This window comes from Blennius ocellaris (assembly GCF_963422515.1).
Source record: "Blennius ocellaris genome assembly, chromosome: 5".
NCBI lineage: Eukaryota > Metazoa > Chordata > Actinopteri > Blenniiformes > Blenniidae > Blennius > Blennius ocellaris.
Window position 1 is genome coordinate 5,207,003 of NC_137654.1, and position 21,872 is coordinate 5,228,874.

Sequence of the window (21,872 nt, forward strand, 5' to 3'; positions counted from 1 at the left end):
CAGCGGAGGAGTGAAGACCCTGGTTGCAGGCCTCTGGTGTTAGCTGTATGCTAACGCTGGGTGAGCTCCTCCAGCAACCTCCTCCTCTATTGAAGAACAGGAGCAAAACCTTTTGAGTGGAGCTGCTCGGACTCAGCTCCTCCCTGGTGTCCACCGGGGAAGACTCCGGGCAAGACTCTTGAGGAGTCTCTTCCAAAGGCTTTTGGTGAAGGTTGGGGAATTCAAAGCTGTGAAATCCTGAGCGCCTCAACCAATCGGTGACTGGCTGAGTGCAGGGGGGAAGTGTCTTTTCAGCAGAAGGTGGGGGAGGATTTGCATGGGTCTGCAGTGGTCAAAGCCCCCCCCCCCCCACTGGGTGTGATGGTCAACCACATTCCTGGGTCAGAATTCACATGTCATGACTGTATCATGACAAATGAAAATTGTCTTTCCCTAGAAATGAACAAACTTTGTGTGGTCTGGTGAGATCCCAACATGCGTGACTTCTACAACCAATGCACACACAACGCAATAACTGAGTCTTTTACATTTTAAACTTAGTTTAAAATCGCAGCAGGGAAATAAAAAAAAGCATGTTATTATGTGAATTACTTGTAATATTTCACTGGCCTAAGAGTAATGGTAAACATTAACAGCTGTATTTCTGAAAGCTAATAAGCAAACACTTATTGAGAGGGGATTCGGGGAAACATTTGGTTTCAGCTTTTATGCAGAAATCCCAAATTGAAAATTAGAGTAAACGAGCAGTGTTCAGATGCCCATCCTATTGGCTCTCAGCATGCAACCTTTAGCAGAGGCTATACAGCAGGATGTTCGGATTGAGGGGGTTGAGGATGGCAGGGGGAGGATTCAGCAAATGTCCCTCCTTGTAGATGACATTGGGATTTTTATAAAACACCTTCTTACTTCAATTCCTCAACTCATGCAGTGTCTAAAAGATTATTGGGAAAGTACTGGATATACAGTAAAATGAAGTCAAATAAATGAGAGGCAATGATGATCTGGCCAAATCGACTGCATGACAGTCATTTCATGGTCTGAACAGGGATTTGGGTTCACAGGAGTTATTATCACACCTCAAGCCACAAAACGTTTTGAAGCAAAATATAATAAGTTGCTTTAACAAGTGATCTCACCCGCTGGGAAGTCAATAAAGCAAGGCAATAACACCCGAGATGAAGATGCTCACCACATTGCGGTACAGGGAAGATGCAGCAGTGTGGAGGTGATGACTGGTCGGTCCCAACCCTCCGTCAGCAGTGTCAATGACCGTTAGGATGCTTTCACTGCTCCACATTGGTGGTGAATCACAGGGATTGGTGGTGAATCCACGTCCACCTTTAATATCATTATAATACATGAAGTGGTAGAAATAACCAGCAGACAGAAAAGATCAATGTGATCAAATCAATACAATAATCAGCATGTGAACGAGGTAAGTTCAATCCTTTTAAGCTGTGTACAAACTAAATAAATTTTTTCACAAGTTTCATAAAATAGGTTGTTTATAGGTTGTATACATAATTATGAAATTGTCAACAGATTTCTCAAACCTGAGAGACCACAGACACGGTGATAAATAATCACAGGTTTAACAGTTTTAGTGGTACCGTGTGTGTTGTGCAACATCAACACACCACACATCAGCTGATTTCACTCGCCAACATCCCCAGATCAGACGCAAAACCTTGTGAGATCAAACGTGATTCCAGATTCCGTGGTGTCTTTTTCCCCCAAAAAACAAGTTTTAAAAAGAAGAGGCGTTGGTTCGTCATGACAACTGTATTGATTTTTGGATTCGGTCCGGCCCCACGACGTCGCCTCGCTTTCTGATTGGCTCCACGTCACAGTCAAACAAGCTCGTTGCGCCTTCCCCTCGGAGGAACCGCACATGTTGAATATCCCCCATCTCAGATCAGGGCGGTCCCAACATCCTTTCCAGCAGACGAGAGCAGTTTTAACACACGGCAGGAATATCTGATAAGATGATCATATGATGATCGGAGCGTCAGGAGAGAATCGGGGCCCAACGTGTGAACCGGAGCTGCCTGAGAGGACTCTGACACTTCGTGAATACTGCCACTGGTCATTGCAGGAGAGTGACATCATTTATAATATTATAATTGACCTTTTTGTACTGGCGTTGATTCATGAACTTTTGGAGTTTATGTATTGAATTTGATTTCATTCTACTCTTGCGGTTGTGTTAACTGTCACTTCACATTTCTCAGGTCACTTTCTAAATACAATTATAAAAAGAGGAGCTGATGGAGATTTAGCTTATTTATATTTTGACATGCGTTGCTGGAATCAAATTCCAAATATGTTTATTTTGAACTTCTAGTAATGTTATTAGTAGGCTTTGTTTGTCCTGTTTTTTCTGCAGTTTTAGTGCAGTCCTGTGGCTGTTCCTGTTTTCAGAGCCGGTGGTGTTGCCCCCCATCCTTCCTGGCCAGGACCTGGCCGTCCCCCTCCACCTGACGTCCTGGCGGCTGCAGGCTCGTCCCACGGGCTTGGGTTTGTTCTTCTGTAAAGTTCCCATCCACTGGACCAGTGTGGAGCGGCCTGGAGAGATCACCAGCAGCAAGAGGGAATGTCAATCTGCAGACTTCGACGACAGCCACAAGCGGAACTTCAGGTAGAAAAATCAGTCAGGCACTTATTGTGTCTACCACATTCAGGACTGCTCACATTTCACTGCCATTTGCAGGTTTTGTGTGGTGACCAAAAAGGAGAACTACCCAGACCAGCAGCCAGCCAAGAAGCAGGTATCTGGAGGTACCAAGCAGATTTATCGGCAGCCGGGACACACTCTCTACCTCCTGCCTACCATGGTGCTTGCCAACCTGCTGCCCTGCGACCTGAGCTACTACATCAAGGGAACGTCGATCAAAGGGACTCTGAAACCAGGGAAGGAGGCGGTGCTGCACGCTGCAGACACATCTCAGAACATGGAGCTTGGTAAGGAGGGACCATGCTGCCACATGAACATGTTATCATGGTTCTCCTACAATGTGTACTTCTAAAGCAGGGGTGTTCAAGTCATTTTAGTTCATGGGCCACATTCCGCCTACCGTATTTTCCGCACTATAAGGCGCACCTAAATACCTCAAATTTTCTCAAAAGCTGCCAGTGCGCCTTATAACCCGGTGCGCCTTATATATGGAGGAATTGCTCTACTGGAGACTGCTATTTGACAGCTGAACAACTAGAAGCTTTTATTTTGACAACTCTGACTTCGCAACCGGATCTTCAGAGCGGACGACACTCCACACAACACATTCATCACTCATGGTTGCACACCAACATTCTAACAAACCAAAATAAACTAGATGAAATAATTACTCCCTAAACTGGGGAACAAAAACACAACATAAACACAATCAACACAACACCAAGCCCAACAACAACCCACAATAACCTCCAACAACACAAAACATGAATTCCCATCATGCCTTGCATCCTGAGCTCCTCAGTGCAGCCGATAGCTGCAATGAATTATGGGAGTTTCTGTTTGTGGTGTTTTAAATGCAATTATTGGGGGTTCTATTTGGTTTGTGGTGTCGGTAATAATTGTGTTGTGTTGTGTTTTTGTTGCTTAGTTCATGTAGTTTAGTTTATTAGTTGTAAGTTGTCAACCAGCAGTGAAGAAGGTTTTGTGTGTAGTGTCTTCCTGGCATAGGCTGCAGGTAGGACTATCAAAATAAAGTGTGTGCACCTCTCTGGGTGTTAGAATCAGTGGAAAATGTAACCTAATGGCTTTGAGCTATAAAGGTTGCTGACCACTGGTCTATTGCATGCGCCTTATAATGTGGTGCGCCTTATATTTGAACAAAGTTGTAGATTATGTCAATCAATGTAGGTGCACCTTATACTCCGGTGCGCCTTATAGTGCGGAAAATACGGTAATTTCACTGTGGGTGGGCCGGATGGTGAAATGCAGAGCATCATTGGGTGGTAGGATTATGCTTCACGTAGCTGTAATTTCAGCAATATAGACATTAATGTTTTCTCTTTCATGTTTGATGGTTCTGCCAGTTAACTTCTTTCATCAGCTCCATGTACACCAACACTCAGGCTCCAGCCCTGCTAATGTTCTGAACACTGCTTCTGAAAACAGCCTTCACAATAAAGTTCAGTCAGAACCCAGCACAGCAGTCATGTGACAAGAGAAAACAGTTAACTAAATGTGGTGTTTTTGGCCTGTCATCCACGTGAGGCGGTGTTTTAGGAGCACAAAGACGTTTTTTTGTTTTTTTTTAACACGGGTCCGAGAGTGTGGGAAATTTTAAAACACCGGCTCGTGCCAAACAACGGCAAAGAAGATCATCTGTGGAAAAAAGATGACACGGTGCCGCATTTTGGTGCGTTTGGAAAGTGACAGTGCCTCTAAAGGCCTGGCATATGTACTGCATGCCCTGAAGCCTCGCGCTGAGCCGTGTTCATAGTGACGTGTGGAGAAGGCTGGGTGTGTGTCTGTTCCCACAGTGAGATACAAAATCATGTCATAAAAGAAACTTGGTTTATTCACATAGCCTAGTTCCCTAAAAAGCACCTTTCTTCAAGTCTCTTTCTGAAGGTCTCCACTGAGACACTTGGAAATGCAAACTCACCGAAAACACGCTGAAGGCGTGATGTTTAACCTGCTGTGTGTCACGGTTGTTGGTGTTGGTCTTTCAGGAGTACTGTTGGAGAACTGCCCTGCGTGCAAAGAGCTGCTGATTCCTCCCGGGACTCAGAACTATGTGGTACGCATGAGGCTGTATGACACCAGCAAACGCCTCCTTTGTCTCACAATCCGAATCATCCTGCGGGCCCAAGGAGCGCTGAAAATCCTCATCTCTGCCCCCTACTGGCTCATCAACAAGACTGGTAACGTTTTCCTCTTCAAAAAAAAAACAGGGCTGATTGTATCTGAAAATCAAACGATCACTTTCAGAAACCATTTTCGTCCTTCAGGTTTGCCGTTGATTTTCCGTCAGGACAATGGGAAGGCTGATGCAGCGGGCCAGTTCGAAGAGCATGAGCTGGCTCGGAGTCTGAGTCCATTGCTCTTCTGCTACACTGACAAGGAGCAGCCTGCCATGTACCACTCTGACACACTGTGTGGCGATGTTCAACTGAGTGTGTGTTCCACCTGGAGCCGCCCTCATTCTCCCCTTCACCTTTTTCAGGTGCACCATGCGGATCGGAAAGGGAATTCATCCAGACGGGGTTCCAGGCTGGTGCCAGGGCTTTTCCCTGGATGGAGGGAGTGGAGTCAGAGCAGTCAAAGTAATCCAGCATGGAAACAGACCTGGACTCATCTACAACATCGGCAAGTTTCAGTATTCAGCTATAGAGAGGGTGTCTCCGGACGAGTCCTTAAGGCTTGACACGAGGTGTCATCCACCCCAATGTAGGATCACGGACAACTTGCTGTCGAAGGCGTACAATGCCGCAGCCCGCATGGGGCGGATTGGTAACTCCCTCTAACACCTTATGCTGGCTCTCTCAACCTCTCTGTCACAAACAGCGGTTGATGCATCGGTGACAGAGCTCAGCGATGCTTCGCTTCAGGCCTTCGCCCCCATGGCCAGGGAGACCAGCCTCTTATGTAGACGCTGGTGCAGACACGAAGGCAGGTGTGGCTAGAGCAACCAAAGGGTTCTCCGCTCCCTCCCAGTGGAGCCAGGGGAGCTGCTTGGGTCGAGCCCCCTCAAGCGCTCTGCCCAGGCAGGGACGACCCGGCAGCAGTCCTCCAGAGGCCCAGAGCAGCGCCAAGCAGACCCGGCGCCTCTACGACCACTCCTTGACGGCAGCCCCACAGGTCGACCTCTGGGTTGGTTGTTTTTCGCAAGAGTGGTACGGTGTGCAGTCATCAAAGGGTTTCACACTGGTGGACCTCCAGGATCCATATTTCCATGTGCCCAATGCACCACACCACAGGGACTTTCTCAGGTCTGCCTTCTTGGGGCGCCACTATCAGTTCAGGGTACTGCCCTTCGGACTGTCCCTCTCTCCCCGGGTCTTCACTCGGTGTGTGGCTGCTGCCCTCACTCCTCTGCAAGCAGAGGGGCTAAAGGTTCTACCTTACCTCAACGACGAGCTTGTCTGTGCGCCCTCTCGCGCTCAGGCAGCCATGGACACTGCCCGGCACTTGACCCATGTGGCCCGCCGAGGGCGAAGGGTGACCATGAGAGGAGCGGTCGAGATCCCTCCCAGCATGTGACTTATATGGGTATCAACCTGAATTCTGTCACCATGACGGCAAGCGTGGCAGCCAGACGGGTGTATGACATCCTCTCCTACCAGTCCCATTTCAGGATAGGCAGGATGTTGCCTTATGTTCAGTTTCTACGCCTTGCAGGCAAACTGACGGCGGCATCACAGTGACCCCCCTGGGCCTGTTGGCTCTTCGGCCTTTCCAGATGTGGATCAACAGCCTCCACCTGGATGCCAGGTTACACAGGCATCGGAGGGTCACGGATACCCTGTTTTGATGCACCTCTGGGTAACCGTGGGGAGAAAGGTTGTTTCTGGCGAAGAGGGTGGCCCCTGGTGCCAGTGAGACAGTGATGGTGGACGCTTGCCCTTACAGGTTGGGGCGCCATCTGGCGGACGGTGCGGGCCCTGTGGTCGGCCAGGGACAGCACGGGCCACATATATGTGCTGGAGCTGTGGGTGGCTCACCGAGCCCTAAAGCATACATAGAGCAGCTGTTTGTCTGCCGCGGTGGCCCTGAGCAGGGCAGGACCCGGTCAAAGCAGAGGCTGTCCCACTGGGTGGTAGATGTCATTATGCCCCACCATCCGGGGGGGAGATGTCGCTCAATGAGAAGTGCATCTACCTCATGGGCTTCTCTGAAGGGGGAACCCATTGAGCCAGTCTGTGCTGCAGCCTCGTGGACCTCACCTTTACCAGATTCTACAGAGTGAATGTGGCTGTGCCCCCTCGGCTGGGAGTGGTCTTGGCCACCACTCCTTCAGCATCCAGTGTGTGGATTCCACATGACACTGTTGACACTGATCATCCAGTGCTAAAGCACTGCCTCTGGCGGTCAGTTGGGATGAAATAGAACGAAAGTTACATACGTAACTACGGATCTATGAATCCTGGATGACCGCCAGGGTGTTCAGTCACTCAGAATTACCGTGGGTTTGCGAGAAGATTCCTAAGGAAAAGATCCACCGGTGACACCAGAACTTCTAGACACCGAGGGGTCACGTGGGGGTCACAGGTGAATTTGTTGGTATAGGTGTTCGACCACTGTATACATGAGATGTAGGCATCCAGTGCTACAGCACAGCCTCTGGAGGTCCTCCGGGATTCATAGAACCATAGTTACATATGTAAATTTCATTCTGTACTGTTTGTCAACTACAATCTCATTATGTCTGTTTTTTTCAGATTTTTGGTTCTCGGTAGTTTTGCAAACCACGTGATGCATCGTTACATTTCTCGGTCCTCTTGTATTAAAATACGTCTTTGTGTGTTTAATGCATGCAGGCATCAATGTTCGTAAAGGAAAAGGACGCTACAGGGACACCCACATCGTGACCTTTGCCCCCCGCTACCTGCTGGACAACCGCTCGTCACACAAACTGGCCTTCGCTCAGAGAGAGTTTGCAAGAGGAAAAGTGAGGCCATGTTGATATCACCACTAATGTAAACAGAAGAAGACGAAATTATGTGTTGAGAGGAACAATTCTCGTTACGCTCAGTGTTTAATCAGGGTTGAAATCTTGTGCGTCTGCAATATTTAGCACAAGACAATAAATAAGTAATTGACTGCCTGTGTGTCAGGGCACTGCTAACCCAGAGGGGTACATCTCCACCCTGCCTGGCTCCAGCGTGGTCTTCCACTGGCCCAGAAACGACTACGACCAGCTGCTGTGTGTGCGTCTCATGGACATGCTGAACTGTACCTGGTCCGGAGGCTTCGAGGTCAACAAGCCCAGGTCTTTTCACGTCAACATGAGGTGAGCTACGTCCACAGAAACACCCAGCACCACCACCAGGTGGTGTTCACCTCCTGGTGGTGGTGAAATTAGATTTTTTGCTGTCTAATATCTTTAATGTGCTCCTATAGTCTCATTATCTCATTCTTGTCTGGATTCTGTTGGTTGTCATTTTGGAAAACGTCATCATGTTCATAAATGTCCCTCTTCACTGGAGTTGTGTTTCTTCAATGTGTTTTTGTCCAACACAAATTGTGTCTGAAGGTTTGCAATTGTTCTTGTTTTCTACAGGGACACTCTGGGAAACTGCTTCTTTCTGCGAACAGAGATCACCCTGAAAGGAGCCACATACCAGATCTCCTTCAGCGACACCGATCAGCTGCCTCCACCTTTCCGCATTGACAACCTCTCTGAGGTGAGCCGCTATCATTACAGCTTTTCAACACTGGAAATATAACTGTACATTATTAAATGTGAGCAGTGGTCACAACTTTGGACTTCATTCATATTGTCCAGTTTTGTCTTTTTTTTTCCTTCTTCAATTAACTATATGAGTTTCATATCAGTTATGTTTACTTAGGTGAGACTTACTGAGGTGAGACTTTCTCTCCTTGATTTTATCTCACCGACACGTCCTGTTTCTGTTGGATTCTACGTCCCCAATAACTTATACTGAAAGAAATCGTTTCTTAGAGCCTCTCACGGTAATCACATCAGCTTCTAAAGCAGGGGTGGTCAACCCACGGCGCCTTGCCTGTTGGTGTGCAGCTCTCGGATCCATTAATTGAAACTATCGCAGTGCGGGTCTTCCAGCTATAGATGGTTCTCATGTGACACTCAGAGTTTGGATTTTCTTTACTCGTACCTAAACGCATCACTCAGAGGACAGCACCATGACCACAACATCCCGCTCACTCACATTGTGACACAGTTTAACACAAAACCTGGCTGAACAAGATGATACTGATGGAAGAACCGCACTTCCGATCCGCCCAACGGACCCCCAAATATTTCATTAAAATATGTGAAATTGTGTCCCGCTTTGACGGTGTCCGACAACTTTTTTCTTCCGCCATGTACAAATATCTGTAAACCAGTTTTTCTCTCCTGTGTGTGTGTTTCTGCCTGATTCACTGATCCACGACCCTCATACAATGTTTGAACACACTGTTTTTATTAATAAGAAAATAACACGATTATTAAATCGAGCCGTTTAAACCATAGTGAAAGAGAAGATGAGGTTGAATGAAGACAGAACAGTGGAACTGACTAACCTCCTTGGACTTCTGTCTCAGGTTCCCATCCAGTTCTGGCAACACGGTGTGGCTGACATGCGGCTGCACACGGAGGTGAAGGCCAGCTCAGTGCTGGATTACGCCTGCGATGAGCCCACGCTGCCGCCGTACCTCACACTCACTGTGAAGGGAGCGGGGTCATCGGAGGTTACGGCCGACATGAACTTCTTCAGAGAATACAACAAACTCTACTACGAGAACTTCATCTACATTGCAGCCTCTCACACCTCCCAGTATGTGAGACGTCACAGCTCAGTAAAAGCACAGTTTCTAAGACTCTGTGATGGCCACCTGGTTTAATGTGTGCAGGGACGCTGAAAGCCGACCGGTGGGGAAGAAGCATCAGGTGAATCGTGCTGAGCTGGTTCTGGACATAGACACCAAGTCTCAGAGGGTCATCCTGAAGAAGAAGGTGCCGTTTGAATTTCCTCAGTGAAGCACAATCTACAATCTGAGTGAAATGTGAAGAATAAAGTTCCCCTTAAGAAAAAAAAGTTACTTTACCAGAATCCACATGGGGACAGATGAAAGATTTAGGAGCCAGTTTTAGTTGTTGATGTGCATCTCTAATACGTTGTCAATACCTTTCTGAAGGAAACTCATTACACGTAGACAAACACTCATTTCCAGCATTTATATTTTACGACTGATGCCCGGGTTCAATGACCTTTCCGCGTCACGGTAATTGTTATTATGGTTCATTGTTAACTTCCCAGGACCTCTACGACCGCTCCTCGACAGTGGCCTCAGAGGTTGGCCTACCAGCAGACCAGGCTGGGGTCAGGGCCCCGGGGCCCCAGGGGACCGGGGCCACAGGCGCTGACTACACCCAGCCGGTTGTCAGCTCTTTTTCCTGGCGGCAGCTCAGCTACTCAAATTATTTCTGGTTCCGAAGGACGTCAGCCTTTGACCAGTATTGGACCTGAGGGGACTCGACAGGTTTTTAAAAATCCGCAGGAGAGGTCCAGTGTACAATCACCAAAGGGGAGTAGTTCACACTGGTGGATCTCCAGGATTCATATTTCCATGTGCCCATTGCACCACACCACAGGGAGTTTCTCAGGTCTGCCTTCTTGGGGCGCCACTATCAGTTCAGGGTACTGCCCTTCGGACTGTCCCTCTCTCCCCGGGTCTTCACTCGGTGTGTGGCTGCTGCCCTCACTCCTCAAGCAGAGGTGCTGAAGGTTCTACTCTACCTCGAGGACTGGCTTGTCTGTGCGCCCTCTCGTACTCAGGCAGCTAAGGACACGGCCCGGCTCTGGACCTATGTGGTCCATCCCATTCATGACCCCATGAAGAAGAGCTTTCAAGATCCCTGCCAGCATGTGACTTATCTGGGGATCAACCTGAATTCTGTCACCATGATGGCAAGCTTGGGGCAAGCCGGTCCCATTTCAGGATTGGCGGGATGTTGCCTTATGTTCAGTTTCTGCGCCTTGCAGGCAAACTGACAGCAGCATCACAGGTCATCCATCCTTGGCTCTTCGGCCTTTCCAGATATGGATCAACGGCCTCCATCTGGTTGCCAGGTTACCCAGGCATCGGAGGGTCACGGTGACCTGATCTCTAACCCTGTGGGGAGAGAGTTTGTTTCTGGCAGACGCAGACGGTGCAGGCCAGCGGGGGGCTCACCTCGCCTTGGAGCACTTTATGCCCTTCGTAAAAGGAAGGCATGTCCTTATCCGGTTAGATAACATGGCGGCGGTGGCACAAATAATCTACCGAGGGAGCACCAAGTCCCTGCAGTTACTGCGGGGGACAGAGTGTCTCCTCGACTGGGCGGTTCCCCGGCTGGCCAGCCTGAGAACAATGCATGTGCCGGGGGAACAGAACCAAGTCGACCCACTGCCCCCTCTGGTTCTCTTGGACAGAGATCTCCAGCACTCTGGGGCAAGACGGCCTGGCACACGACTGGCCACGAGGGTTGCTCTCTGCCAACACTCCACAGGGCCACAGCAGCAGGTCTTTTCTAGGGGGACCATCATTTTGGTCCAGGCCTGTTTATTGAGTTTATTTTTCAAAATCAGTGTCAGATTTTGATTTGTTAATTTTCATAGAATTTGTATTTATTATTACTTTTGTCAGATTCAAGTTATTTCTGTGACCATTGTGAGTTTTTCTTTCATTAACCGAAGGTTACCGACAACGTTGTCCATGTGTGTATGTGTGTTGTGTGCAGGAACCCGGGAAGCGCTCTCAGCTCTGGAGGATGACGGGAGCCGGCATGCTCTGTCACGAAGGATCCTCTCCCCCACAGAGCAAGCTGGCCCAGCCACGTCCTCTGGACTCGTCTCTGGTGCTGGACATCGCCGGGCTGGCGGCCGTCAGTGACAACAGGTCAGTGTTCGACCTGACAGGCTTCTCTCATCAATGGTTGCTGCTGCCGGTGTCATCAGAGGTTCTTTCTGTCTCCCAGCTTTGAGCCGTTGATGCTGAGGAGGCCAGATTCCCGCCGCAGCACCACGCAGACCTGGTACTTCAGCTCTGGCATGCTGACCTGCGGACTTCCACGACTGGTGGTGCAGGTAAGGAGAGCGGAGCTCACCAACACAGTGCTGATTACAAGATGCAGTGAACAGAAACAACATCTATCTTAATCACGAGATCTTCAGCCTAATGGAGAACTTATTGGAATGTTCCGCTGCAGGTTGTTTCTCTTCAGATCCGTATTTAAAGTGAGACTTGTGCCCGGCAGGTAAAGAATGGCGTGGCGGGGCTGTACGACGGAGCACAGGTGGTCCTGGGACCAGATTCAGGCCTGCTGGAGCCAGAACCCGAGCAGCAGTTCATGAACCAGAAAATGAGACCTGGTTCTGGGGTTCTGTCGGTTCAGGTGCTGCCCGACGGGCCCACACGAGTCCTGCAGGTGGGAGTTCAGCCATGAAGCACAAAGAGAGAAGATTGAAATTGAACTGTCAAACAAAAGCACAAACACAGTGTCGCAGCCATCACTGCCAGTGTGCCTGTGTGTGAGTGTGAAACGTGAATGACATACTTGGTCAATAATTCAGTGATCTATCGGAGAGTGAAGCTGATTGCTTGATGACATTTGAGCTGAAGTTTTGGGGGAAGCTTTCATGTTTTCACGCTTCTCTTCATATCCAGTTAAATGAGGCTGATATGAATGAGCTTTAAACCAAAATAAAATAGAGAGGAAGTACAAGCTCATTTATTGAAAAATATATTTTTAATACAAAATAAAGGTTTATTTGTCCTCGATGTGCAATATTTTAACAACCAATCTCATAAAAATGCAATTACTGTGAACCTTCTGTTTTATCTACGTAATTTCAAAATATCTTGGTTTTGTTTTGTTAAATTACAAAAAACATTGAAAACTGATTATTTCCTCCACCACAATGACCAAAAACACTTTGAATAGTTGAAGGTGACAATTACTTTTTGGTCTCAGTTGTTGTCACAATAACCAAATAGATTTTTTTCTGCTTTTCCTGGATGAACTAAACTCTTATGCACATCTTCATAGTAACTTAAATATCAAAACAGTACAGATTTTTTTGGTTTGTGATCTAGAAAATATTTAATTTGTTATTTGGATGTTACTCTAATTTGTACTGTCCATGTTTTATGTGCTGTTTCCAGTGAATTTTCCATCTATTGTCACACTCAGAAATGACGTTTTGATAACACGTCAATATTCAGACCTGATCATTAAACTGCTATTGATGTTTCTGAAACTGTTCCGCAGGTTCAGATGGTCGATGAGTGATTTTCTAAATCCAAATTGCTGCACCAGGGAGAGAAAGTAATCTGAAGGTGGAAGTAATGAGCTCCTGAGAGCAGTGACAGTTTGAGGGTTGGCTGCTGACATTATGTGAATCTGCTTGGTGGCGTGAAGCACTCACTATGAAATGTTCCATTCACACCACAGTCCAACCAACTGAACACGTGTAGCTTTAAGATGAGAACGATCAACATCCCTGACATAAAGAACATCTGTGTGGTGTTGATGAATGTTTGCCTGTTTGCAGATCAGTGACTTCAACCAGAGGAGAATGGTCCGGGGTTCCTCCAGCACCGAGCAAGACAAGAGCAAGGAGGACGACAAGGAGCTGGAGCAGGAGCTGGAGGTGACACTTTCACCTCAGCATGACATTCTACATGAAGCACAGCTCGTTCCCACAGTTCTAGATGTTTTCCTGGTCCTTGTTCTCCAGGTGGTGGTGAACCTCGACGAAGGTCTGGGCGTGTCTCTGGTCAACAAGGTTCCTGAGGAGCTGGTCTTCGTCACGCTGTCTGGGATTGAAGTTCATTTCACTCGAACAGCCACCAATGAAGTGCTGGAGCTGAGCATCCACAACATCCAGGTGCACACACATATCAAATCAATCTTTATTTATACAGCACTTTTTATACATTAAAGTCACACAGAGTGCTTTAACAAGAATTAAAAACAGTGCAAAGATAAAATAGATAAATAAAAAGCAGATGAACACACACACACCCACAGACCCCCCCCCCCCCAGCTGGGCAGACAAGCCAATCCCACCACATAGTGGGGGACCAGCAAGGGGCCCCGGGGGGGGAGGGGGGGGGGGGGGAACCCAGGGGACGGCACCACCAGCAGCGAAACCGGCCACCAGCAGTGTAGCGCCCCCTAGAGGAACCACTGGAGAAAAAAAAAGAAGGTAGAAAATTAGATAATTATCTAAAATAAAAGTAGATAAATACGTTGATAAAATACATAAATGTATAAAAACATATACATATATAAAATCAGTTAAAAGCCTGATTAAAAAGGTGAGCTTTTATCCCTTTTTTAAAAACCTCCACAGCCCGGAGGTTCCCCGGCAGGATGTTCCACAAACGGGGGCCGTAGGAGCTGAACCAGCCTCCCCGGGGGTCTTGGTCCTCGTTTGAGGGACAATTAAAAGGCCGGTGCCGGAGGACCTCAGGGCCTTGAGGGTCGATATGATGAAAGTCGTTCAGATAAATGAGAGGGTGCAAAACCATTAAGACACTTAAAAACTAGTAAATACTAGTTAAACTAATAAACACATGTATGTACGTGTCAACCTCCGTGCTGCAGACGAAGGTTTCTCATGGTCCAACAGTGAAGTCCTTGTGTTTCCAGGTGGACAACCAGCTCCTGGGAAGCACCCAGCCTGTGATGCTGTGTGTCACTCCCAGCTCCAGCGACGGCACAGTGAGCGACTGCGGTCCGGCCCTGCAGGTCAACTCTGTGAAGGTGCCCAGCAGCCTGATGCTCACCGACCTCTTCAAGGTGGGGAAGTCAGTCAGTCACATCTAGGCTGAGGGTCTGGTGTCCAGGGTCACCGCCTGGTCTGAAAGAGTCTTCAAAGTATTGAGTTTACACATCTGCATTCAATACCTTAAAAAGGTATTACATTTGATATTATAGGTCTTACATTTTGAAGAGATGCTGGGAGTAGCTTGCTGATTAATGTTTAATCGTGCAGCCAGGCAGTAGTACTCCAGATTCCTTGGTATTTGACTCGGACTTGTCTTGGACTCGGCCACTGCGGGAGGTTGTCGGTAAAACAGACTGAAAGGCAGTGTTATTTTTGCTGCAATGATGTCATTTGGAGGCTCAATCTTCAAAAAAGAAGGCTGAAATGAAGGGCGCCCCCCTGCTGAGAGCTTCTCACTAACTGTCCAGTAGAATCTCGGAGTAGAGACGTAGTGTTGAGGTGAAGTGGAGATCACGGCTCAGTTGTACAGTCGGTCATCCAATAACCGGAGTGTTGGTGGTTCAAATACCACTCTATCCAAGCCAATGTCCTTGGGCAAGGCACTTTACCCACATTGCCTCCTGTGAATGTTGGTGATGGTCAGAGGGGCCGCTGTGGCTACAACCTAGCTTCCCACCACTGGTGGACTGGTGTGAACGAACAACGGTTGATGTACGTGTTTTGAGTCGGCTTGGGAAAAAAAGGGCTATAAAAATCCAAACCGTTGTTGTTCTGAAGTCGGTGCTGTGTGACTGATGGCGTGATGTTTCACAGCACCTCATGGTGACGGCTCAACGCTTCACCGTCATCATCGAGGAGAAACTGCTGCTGAAGCTGCTCAGCTTCTTTGGATATGGACAGACAGAGGCTGGTGGGTCAGAAATCACAATTTACACTCGCATACAGAAACAGACAGATTTGCTTGACGTGGAGTCCTGATGGTTCTGAGCGCAGAGCTGGAGAAGCTGGATGAAAACCTCCACGAAAAGACCAGCGAGGAGACCGGACCCCCGAAGCGTTACTACTTTGAGAACTTGAAGATCAGCCTGCCTCAGGTCAAGCTGAGCGTCTTCACCTCGCACAAGCTACCCCCGGATCTCAAGGTGCCTCCACAGGACCTCTCCTCTGTAGAGCCGCTCGCTAGCACCTTGCTAACGCCTGCGTGTGTGTGTGTGTGTGTGTGTGTGTGTGTGTGTGTGTGTGTGTGTGTGTGTGTGTGTGTGTGTGTGTGTGTGTGTGTGTGTGTGTGTGTGTGTGTGTGTGTGTGTGTGTGTGTGTGTGTGTGTGTGTGTGTGTGTGTGTGTGTGTGTGTGTGTGTGTAGGTTCTGAAAGGCGCTCTGGGCTTCCCTCTGGTTCGTTTTGAAGATGCGGTCATCAACATGTACCCGTTCACCAGAGTTCACCCGTACGAGACTCAGGAAATCATCATCAATGACGTGTTGAAGCACTTCAGAGAGGTGACACTGTTCAATCTTGTCCTGGACACAGTAACTATAGGTACTACTACCTATAGGTACTACTACCTATAGGCACTACTACCTATAGGTAGTAGTACCTATAGGTAGTAGTGCCTATAGTTGCTGTGTCCCAACTGATCAAACATGATGCCAAGAAACAATAGTTGAATGATGTTTCCCATGTAGGACATGTTCTATGTGTGATTCTTGGTTTTGCAGTATTCTAGAAGCTTGACTGATCAAAGTGTGGAGTTCACACATTTCCTGAATGTGTTTTACTTGGGATGGAGACCATTTAAAATGAGAAAACAAACTTGAGTGTGAATCCACTAGTGTATCAACAGTTATAGAATATATATTGTCAAGACATCCCAGACCTCAAATGAAACTAACTGGAACAAGATTTACTTTACTCACAGACAGTGAAGCATATTTCAGTTTTGGGTGAAATTAATGGAAAAGATAAGAAATTGAAGCTGCAGTGATATTCTATCATGATGGCAGAGCATTCAAGTAGAAACATGAATGGTGAATCCAACGGGACAGACAGACGTTGGAGCGGGTTCTATTCTGTGTTCTGTCTGTTCACAGGAGCTCATCAGCCAGGCAGCTCAGATCCTGGGCTCGGTGGACTTCCTGGGGAACCCCATGGGTCTCCTCAATGATGTCACTGAGGGGATGTCCGAGCTCATCAAGTATGGCAACGTGGGTGGTCTCATCCGCAACGTGACCCACGGCGTGTCCAACTCTGCAGCCAAGGTAGCGTACGCTGCTCGGAGCTGCTCTCGGTTCTGGAGAATTCTGTGTGAACTGCTCGTCTGTGCCTTTTGTTAGTTTGCAGGGACTTTGTCCGACGGGCTGGGGAAAACCATGGACAACCGACACCAGAGTGAGCGGGAGTACATCCGGTACCACGGCGCCACCAGTGGCGAGCATCTGGTGGCGGGAATCCATGGACTGGCTCACGGTATGGACACACCTCCAGACCTTACTCAGGGTCCTGGTGGACCAGCGGGACCCTCGGGGCTGAACTCTGGTGGTTTGAACTCTGGAGAGGACAAAACATCACAAAGCAGCGTTGTGGCTGAACTCAACTGTTCTACATCAGGAAATCACGGCACTGTGAACTTTGTGTCTTTGCAGCATGTTTTCCTTCTCATTTATCTTTCTTTTCCTACAGACACATCTTTGTTGTACTATTTGTCCTTTTGCAGCTGGATTCTGTCCACTTTCTATCAATTCTTAGAACGCAGTGTGTTTAATCTTAATGTGTGTATTCTTCACTCTCCTGGGTGTCCTGGGTGTCACAAGTTCACCAGGACCGATCAGCAGATTTCTGTTTAAATCAACGTAGAGTAAAGAAACATATCGAGCAGATTTAACTGCAATTCAACATGTCTTTAAAATAATTCTGCAATTTAATTTGTCACTCATGCATAATACTGCCTGATGTACTGTGTATGGATTAATGCAGCGCTTCTCAAAATATACTGATCCATACATGCACAGACAGACAGAGACAGACGGACAGACATTATGATCCAGATGCACAGAAAGCAGGACTTTTAATGTCCTTTTTTAAAACCTAGTAGATCTTTATTTAGTTTGCATCTATTGTTTTACTGCTGGTGGTTTAATTGTATTTTATTATCTTAATTAGTCAACTCTAAAAATGTCATTAAAGATTTCAGCTTTTTTTTATGCTCCATTCTCGGCCTGTTTTCCTTTGAACTTTTAAATGAGCCTTGTCCGGGAGTTGTTGTGTGCTTTGCTTTGTGTTCCTCTTCAATGCCTTGCTCCGTCCTCAGGGATCATCGGAGGCATGACGAGCATCATCACGTCCACAGTGGAGGGCGTGAAGACGGATGGCGGGGTCAGCGGCTTCTTCTCCGGCCTGGGGAAAGGTCTGGTTGGCACGGTGACCAAACCGGTGGCCGGAGCTCTGGACTTCGCCTCAGAAACGGCGCAGACGGTCCGAGACATGGCGAGTCTCACCAACCACCGGTCAGTGTGGGGGTGGGGGTGGGGGTGGGGGGGTGGGGGGGTGGGTGTGAGTGTGGGTGTGAGTGTGGGTGTGAGTGTGGGTGTGAGTGTGGGTGTGGGTGGGGGTGTGAGTGTGGGGGTGTGAGTGTGGGGGTGTGTGTGGGTGCGTGTGGGTGCGTGTGTGAGTGTGAGTGTGCGTGTGTGTGTTGGTTCCTCGGTGTGTAACGCTGTGTGCTTCCTGTCTTTCAGACTCAGTGTGTGTGTGTGTGTGTGTGTGTGTGTGTGTGTGTGTGTGTGTGTGTGTGTGTGTGTGTGTGTGTGTGTGTGTGTGTGTGTGTGTGTGTGTGTGTGTGTGTGTGTGTGTGTGTGTGTGTGTGTGTGTGTGTGTGTGTGTGTTGGTTCGTGTGTGTGTGTGTGTGTGTGTGTGTGTGTGTGTGTGTGTGTGTGTGTGGGTGTGGGTGTGTGTGTGTGTGGGTGTGTGTTCCTGGATGTGTAACACTGGGTGTGTTGGTTCCTGGGTGTGTGTGTGTGTGTGTGTGTGTGTGTGTGTGTGTGTGTGTGTGTGTGTGTGTGTGTGTGTGTGTGTGTGTGTGTGTGTGTGTGTGTGTGTGTGTGTGTGTGTGTGTGTGTGTGTTGGTTCCTGGGTGTGTAGCACTGGGTGTGTTGGTTCCTGGGTGTGTAACACTGTGTAACGCTGTGTGTGTGTGTGTGTGTGTGTGTTGGTTCCTGGGTGTGTAGCACTGTGTGTGTGTGTTGGTTCCTGGGTGTGTAACACTGTGTAACACTGTGCCTCCTGTCCCCCAGACTGGGTGTGTTGCGGGTGAGGAAGCCTCGCTGCTGTAAGGGCCCTCAGGGTCTCCTGCCCCGGTTCTCTGCAGTGCAGGCCGACGGCCAGGAGCAGCTCTTCCGCCTCACTGACAACATCCACTCCGAGTTGTGAGTCTCTCTTGCTGTGCATGGTTGTGTTGCGCCGTGTCCATGGTGTCTCCAGACTGAAGGTTGTTGTGTTGCAGCTTCATTGCCGTGGAGCCCATGGACAGCTACTGCGTCCTCATCTCCTCCAAGGTGGTGTACTTCCTCAAGCCGGGGGAGTTTGTGGATCGGGAGGCCATCTTCCTCGAGGTGAAGTACGACGACCTCTACCACTGTCTGGTCTCTAAGGATCATGGGAAAGTGTATGTGCAGCTCACCAAGAAGGCGGAGAACAGCAGCAGTGGCGTGGCCATCCCCGGACCCTCGCACCAGAAACCCATGGTGAGTTCACTGACACTCAGTCTTCAGAGGACAAAGTTTCTGATGTATCCACATGGGAATCTTCCTGAAACGTATGTCTCATATGTGACGTGGTGCTTCTAGTAACTCCTCATTACTGACACTCTGTCCCACAGGTCCACGTGAAGACCGAAAGCCTCGCCATCAAAATCTCCCAAGAAATCAATTATGCCAAAAGTCTGTACTACGAGCAGCAGCTGATGCTTCCTGCCAGTGTGGACGAGGACGTCTTACTGCTGGAGTCCTGAGCTGCAGCTGCTCCCGCCGTGCCGTGTCTGCAGCAACAACGTGCCGGACATTTCAGTCACGTGACTTGTGACGTGTATGACACACACACACACACACACACACACACACACACACACACACACACACACACACACACACACACACACACAGTTAAACATGCTATGCAGCGTTCATCTGGCTGTAAATGAAATGTAGAAAAGTCTTCCACTTGTATGTTTGTGAAAAGACAGAATTGTACATAGAGAGCGACATACTAAGACTATAAACTTGTGTACATACTGTGTAAATTAAGAAGGATGTGAACTTTAACAAACTGCCTTTACAACTCTATTTTGTGTATAAGAGACTACTGAAGTAGACAAGAAGGAATTGCACTGACATGGAGAGGTGGTCTGCAGCTGTGTGCTTCGTGGACACACACACACACACACACACACACACACACACACACACACACACACACACACTCTCTCTCTCGACATGCCTGTGACTGTCTATACTGCCTTTTACATCCCATCAGGTGTGATATGTACCTTCCTATAAGGGTTATTATGAGCTTGGAGTCAAGTCTCCTCCTGTTGCAGCAGCGTTCTCACAGTGGAGGAGCTGCTGGTTTGTTGGCTCTGGTGTTTCTCTGACTGAGTTGAGGACGAGTGTGTCCGGGAGGTGATGGAGTTGTTTGTGATATGTGAGTGAACCATCTTCCAATTCAAATAAAGCATCACACATTTACAATGGGAGTGTAAATACCTTTTATTTCCTGCAGTTTGTCATAGAAACCAGCTTAGTTTCAGTCAAAGTGTGGATCTTGGAAAGGAAGAGAATTATTATTGTGTGTGTGTGTGTGTGTGTGTGTGTGTGTGTGTGTGTGTGTGTGTGTGTGTGTGTGTGTGTGTGTGTGTGTGTGTGTGTGTGTGTGTGTGTGTGTGTGTGTGTGTGTGTGTGTGTGTGTGTGGAAATTCTATGTTGAACTGAAGACGACAGCAGTCACACCAATAAAACTGTTGAACATGTTCACAATGAAACTATGTATCAAAGCAATATTGTACAAATGGAAAATGATCTGCCAAAGAAATCTTACTGTCAGGAAGTAATAGTCAAGATATTACGATGAAATATGATAATTAAATATTGGGGAAGTGGGATTCCATACATTTTGAATTCGATATGTGTTTAAATTACATATATGTGATTGGAAATCTCATTCTGGCCTGGCTGATCAAGGATCCGACCAGATTCCAACCTGGGCCTCGACTTGTATGTTTGTGTTTATACTCCTGGTCAAAATCTTAAGACCCATTACAAAATTGCAAGAATTTGCTTTAGGTAGGGATGCACCAGTACCGATATCAGTATTGGGTATCAGTTCGATACTAGCCATGAGTACTGGTACTCGTCGTCATAAAACTTCCACCCAATACCAATTTACGGCAACTCGGTTTCTGAGACTGGTTGCATTTATTGGCCACTTACTTTTATGTAAAGTTTCTAGCAAGATCCGCTCAGCACGAGGGCTGCAACGATTCGTCGACGTTGTCGACAAAAATCGATAATAGAAATTGTCGACAATGAATTCCATTGTCGACATTCGTCGCTAGACGGGTTTTTCCAACAGAGTGAGGCGTCTCACTTCATTACAATCTCTGCCGAGTCGCACATGCGCAATAGCGTCTCTGACGCGTGGTAACGTACACAGAAATAATGGCGGCGTCCAACACAGCAGCTGCGCGCACGAGAACTTCAAAAGTTTGGGAGCATTTTAGCTTGGATACGGCGAATAAAAAGATTACTTGCAAGGTTTGCAAAGCAGACCTTGCAAGTAATCTTGCGTAATCTTGCGTATCATGGCAGCACCTCGGTGATGCACGAACATTTAAAGAGAAAGCACGTCGGGCAGTTGAACGAAACGGAGTCCGACTCGCCCCGGTAAGATTCAAGTTTTTATGTACATTGTACATTTTATAAGCGTATTTTCGCTTTAAAAGAGAGCTTTAACGTTATGCCTGACGAACGTATTTTAAATTAAATGCATGCAGTCCGAAGATGAAACACATTTGCCTGTCCTTGGGCAGAGGTTTATTTATTTTTGGATTTATGGCCTATCGGCAGCAAAGTTGAATAAAAGATGCATTTTTCATTGAAGTACCCACCTTTCCTGTGTTTATTATCATTTGCCACATAATTAAAGCAACCTCATGCTAAATTTAAGAAAAAATTCATATTTATCCGATTAGTTGACTAATCGTTTCAATAGTCGGTGACTAGTCGACTATTAAAATAGTCGTTAGTTGCAGCCCTACTCAGCATATGCACGCTCACTCTCTCACGCACAGTGGTCAAGCGAGGTGTGTATTGGCGTAATTACTCGGTATCAATGAGTACTCAAATGCAATTACTCATGCACTACTCGTTTTGGAAAAAAGTGGTATCGGTGCATCCTTACTTCTAAGTAAAGCTTCAAAA

The 21,872-nt window shown here is 47.7% G+C and overlaps 1 protein-coding gene across 3 annotated transcripts in view; it reads left to right on the forward strand.

Moving 5' to 3' along the window:
• The window catches only part of vps13d (vacuolar protein sorting 13 homolog D), an 88,460-nt gene extending 68,212 nt beyond the window's left edge, over window positions 1-20,248 (forward strand). For all 3 annotated transcript variants that reach the window (XM_080496590.1, XM_080496592.1, XM_080496591.1), the window contains exons 45-69: window positions 2,422-2,638; window positions 2,711-2,961; window positions 4,681-4,872; window positions 4,960-5,086; window positions 5,175-5,317; window positions 7,489-7,619; window positions 7,786-7,961; window positions 8,232-8,355; window positions 9,236-9,468; window positions 9,545-9,647; window positions 11,415-11,572; window positions 11,652-11,760; window positions 11,931-12,101; window positions 13,228-13,326; window positions 13,414-13,563; window positions 14,331-14,480; window positions 15,223-15,319; window positions 15,403-15,551; window positions 15,771-15,905; window positions 16,497-16,664; window positions 16,740-16,872; window positions 17,714-17,909; window positions 18,693-18,824; window positions 18,902-19,142; window positions 19,277-20,248. In XM_080496590.1, coding sequence (XP_080352716.1) covers window positions 2,422-2,638; window positions 2,711-2,961; window positions 4,681-4,872; window positions 4,960-5,086; window positions 5,175-5,317; window positions 7,489-7,619; window positions 7,786-7,961; window positions 8,232-8,355; window positions 9,236-9,468; window positions 9,545-9,647; window positions 11,415-11,572; window positions 11,652-11,760; window positions 11,931-12,101; window positions 13,228-13,326; window positions 13,414-13,563; window positions 14,331-14,480; window positions 15,223-15,319; window positions 15,403-15,551; window positions 15,771-15,905; window positions 16,497-16,664; window positions 16,740-16,872; window positions 17,714-17,909; window positions 18,693-18,824; window positions 18,902-19,142; window positions 19,277-19,408 — 3,917 coding nt within the window. In that variant the 3' untranslated portion in view covers window positions 19,409-20,248. The remainder of the gene's footprint in view (window positions 1-2,421; window positions 2,639-2,710; window positions 2,962-4,680; window positions 4,873-4,959; window positions 5,087-5,174; window positions 5,318-7,488; window positions 7,620-7,785; window positions 7,962-8,231; window positions 8,356-9,235; window positions 9,469-9,544; window positions 9,648-11,414; window positions 11,573-11,651; window positions 11,761-11,930; window positions 12,102-13,227; window positions 13,327-13,413; window positions 13,564-14,330; window positions 14,481-15,222; window positions 15,320-15,402; window positions 15,552-15,770; window positions 15,906-16,496; window positions 16,665-16,739; window positions 16,873-17,713; window positions 17,910-18,692; window positions 18,825-18,901; window positions 19,143-19,276) is intronic.
• Window positions 20,249-21,872: the final 1,624 nt, after the last annotated feature.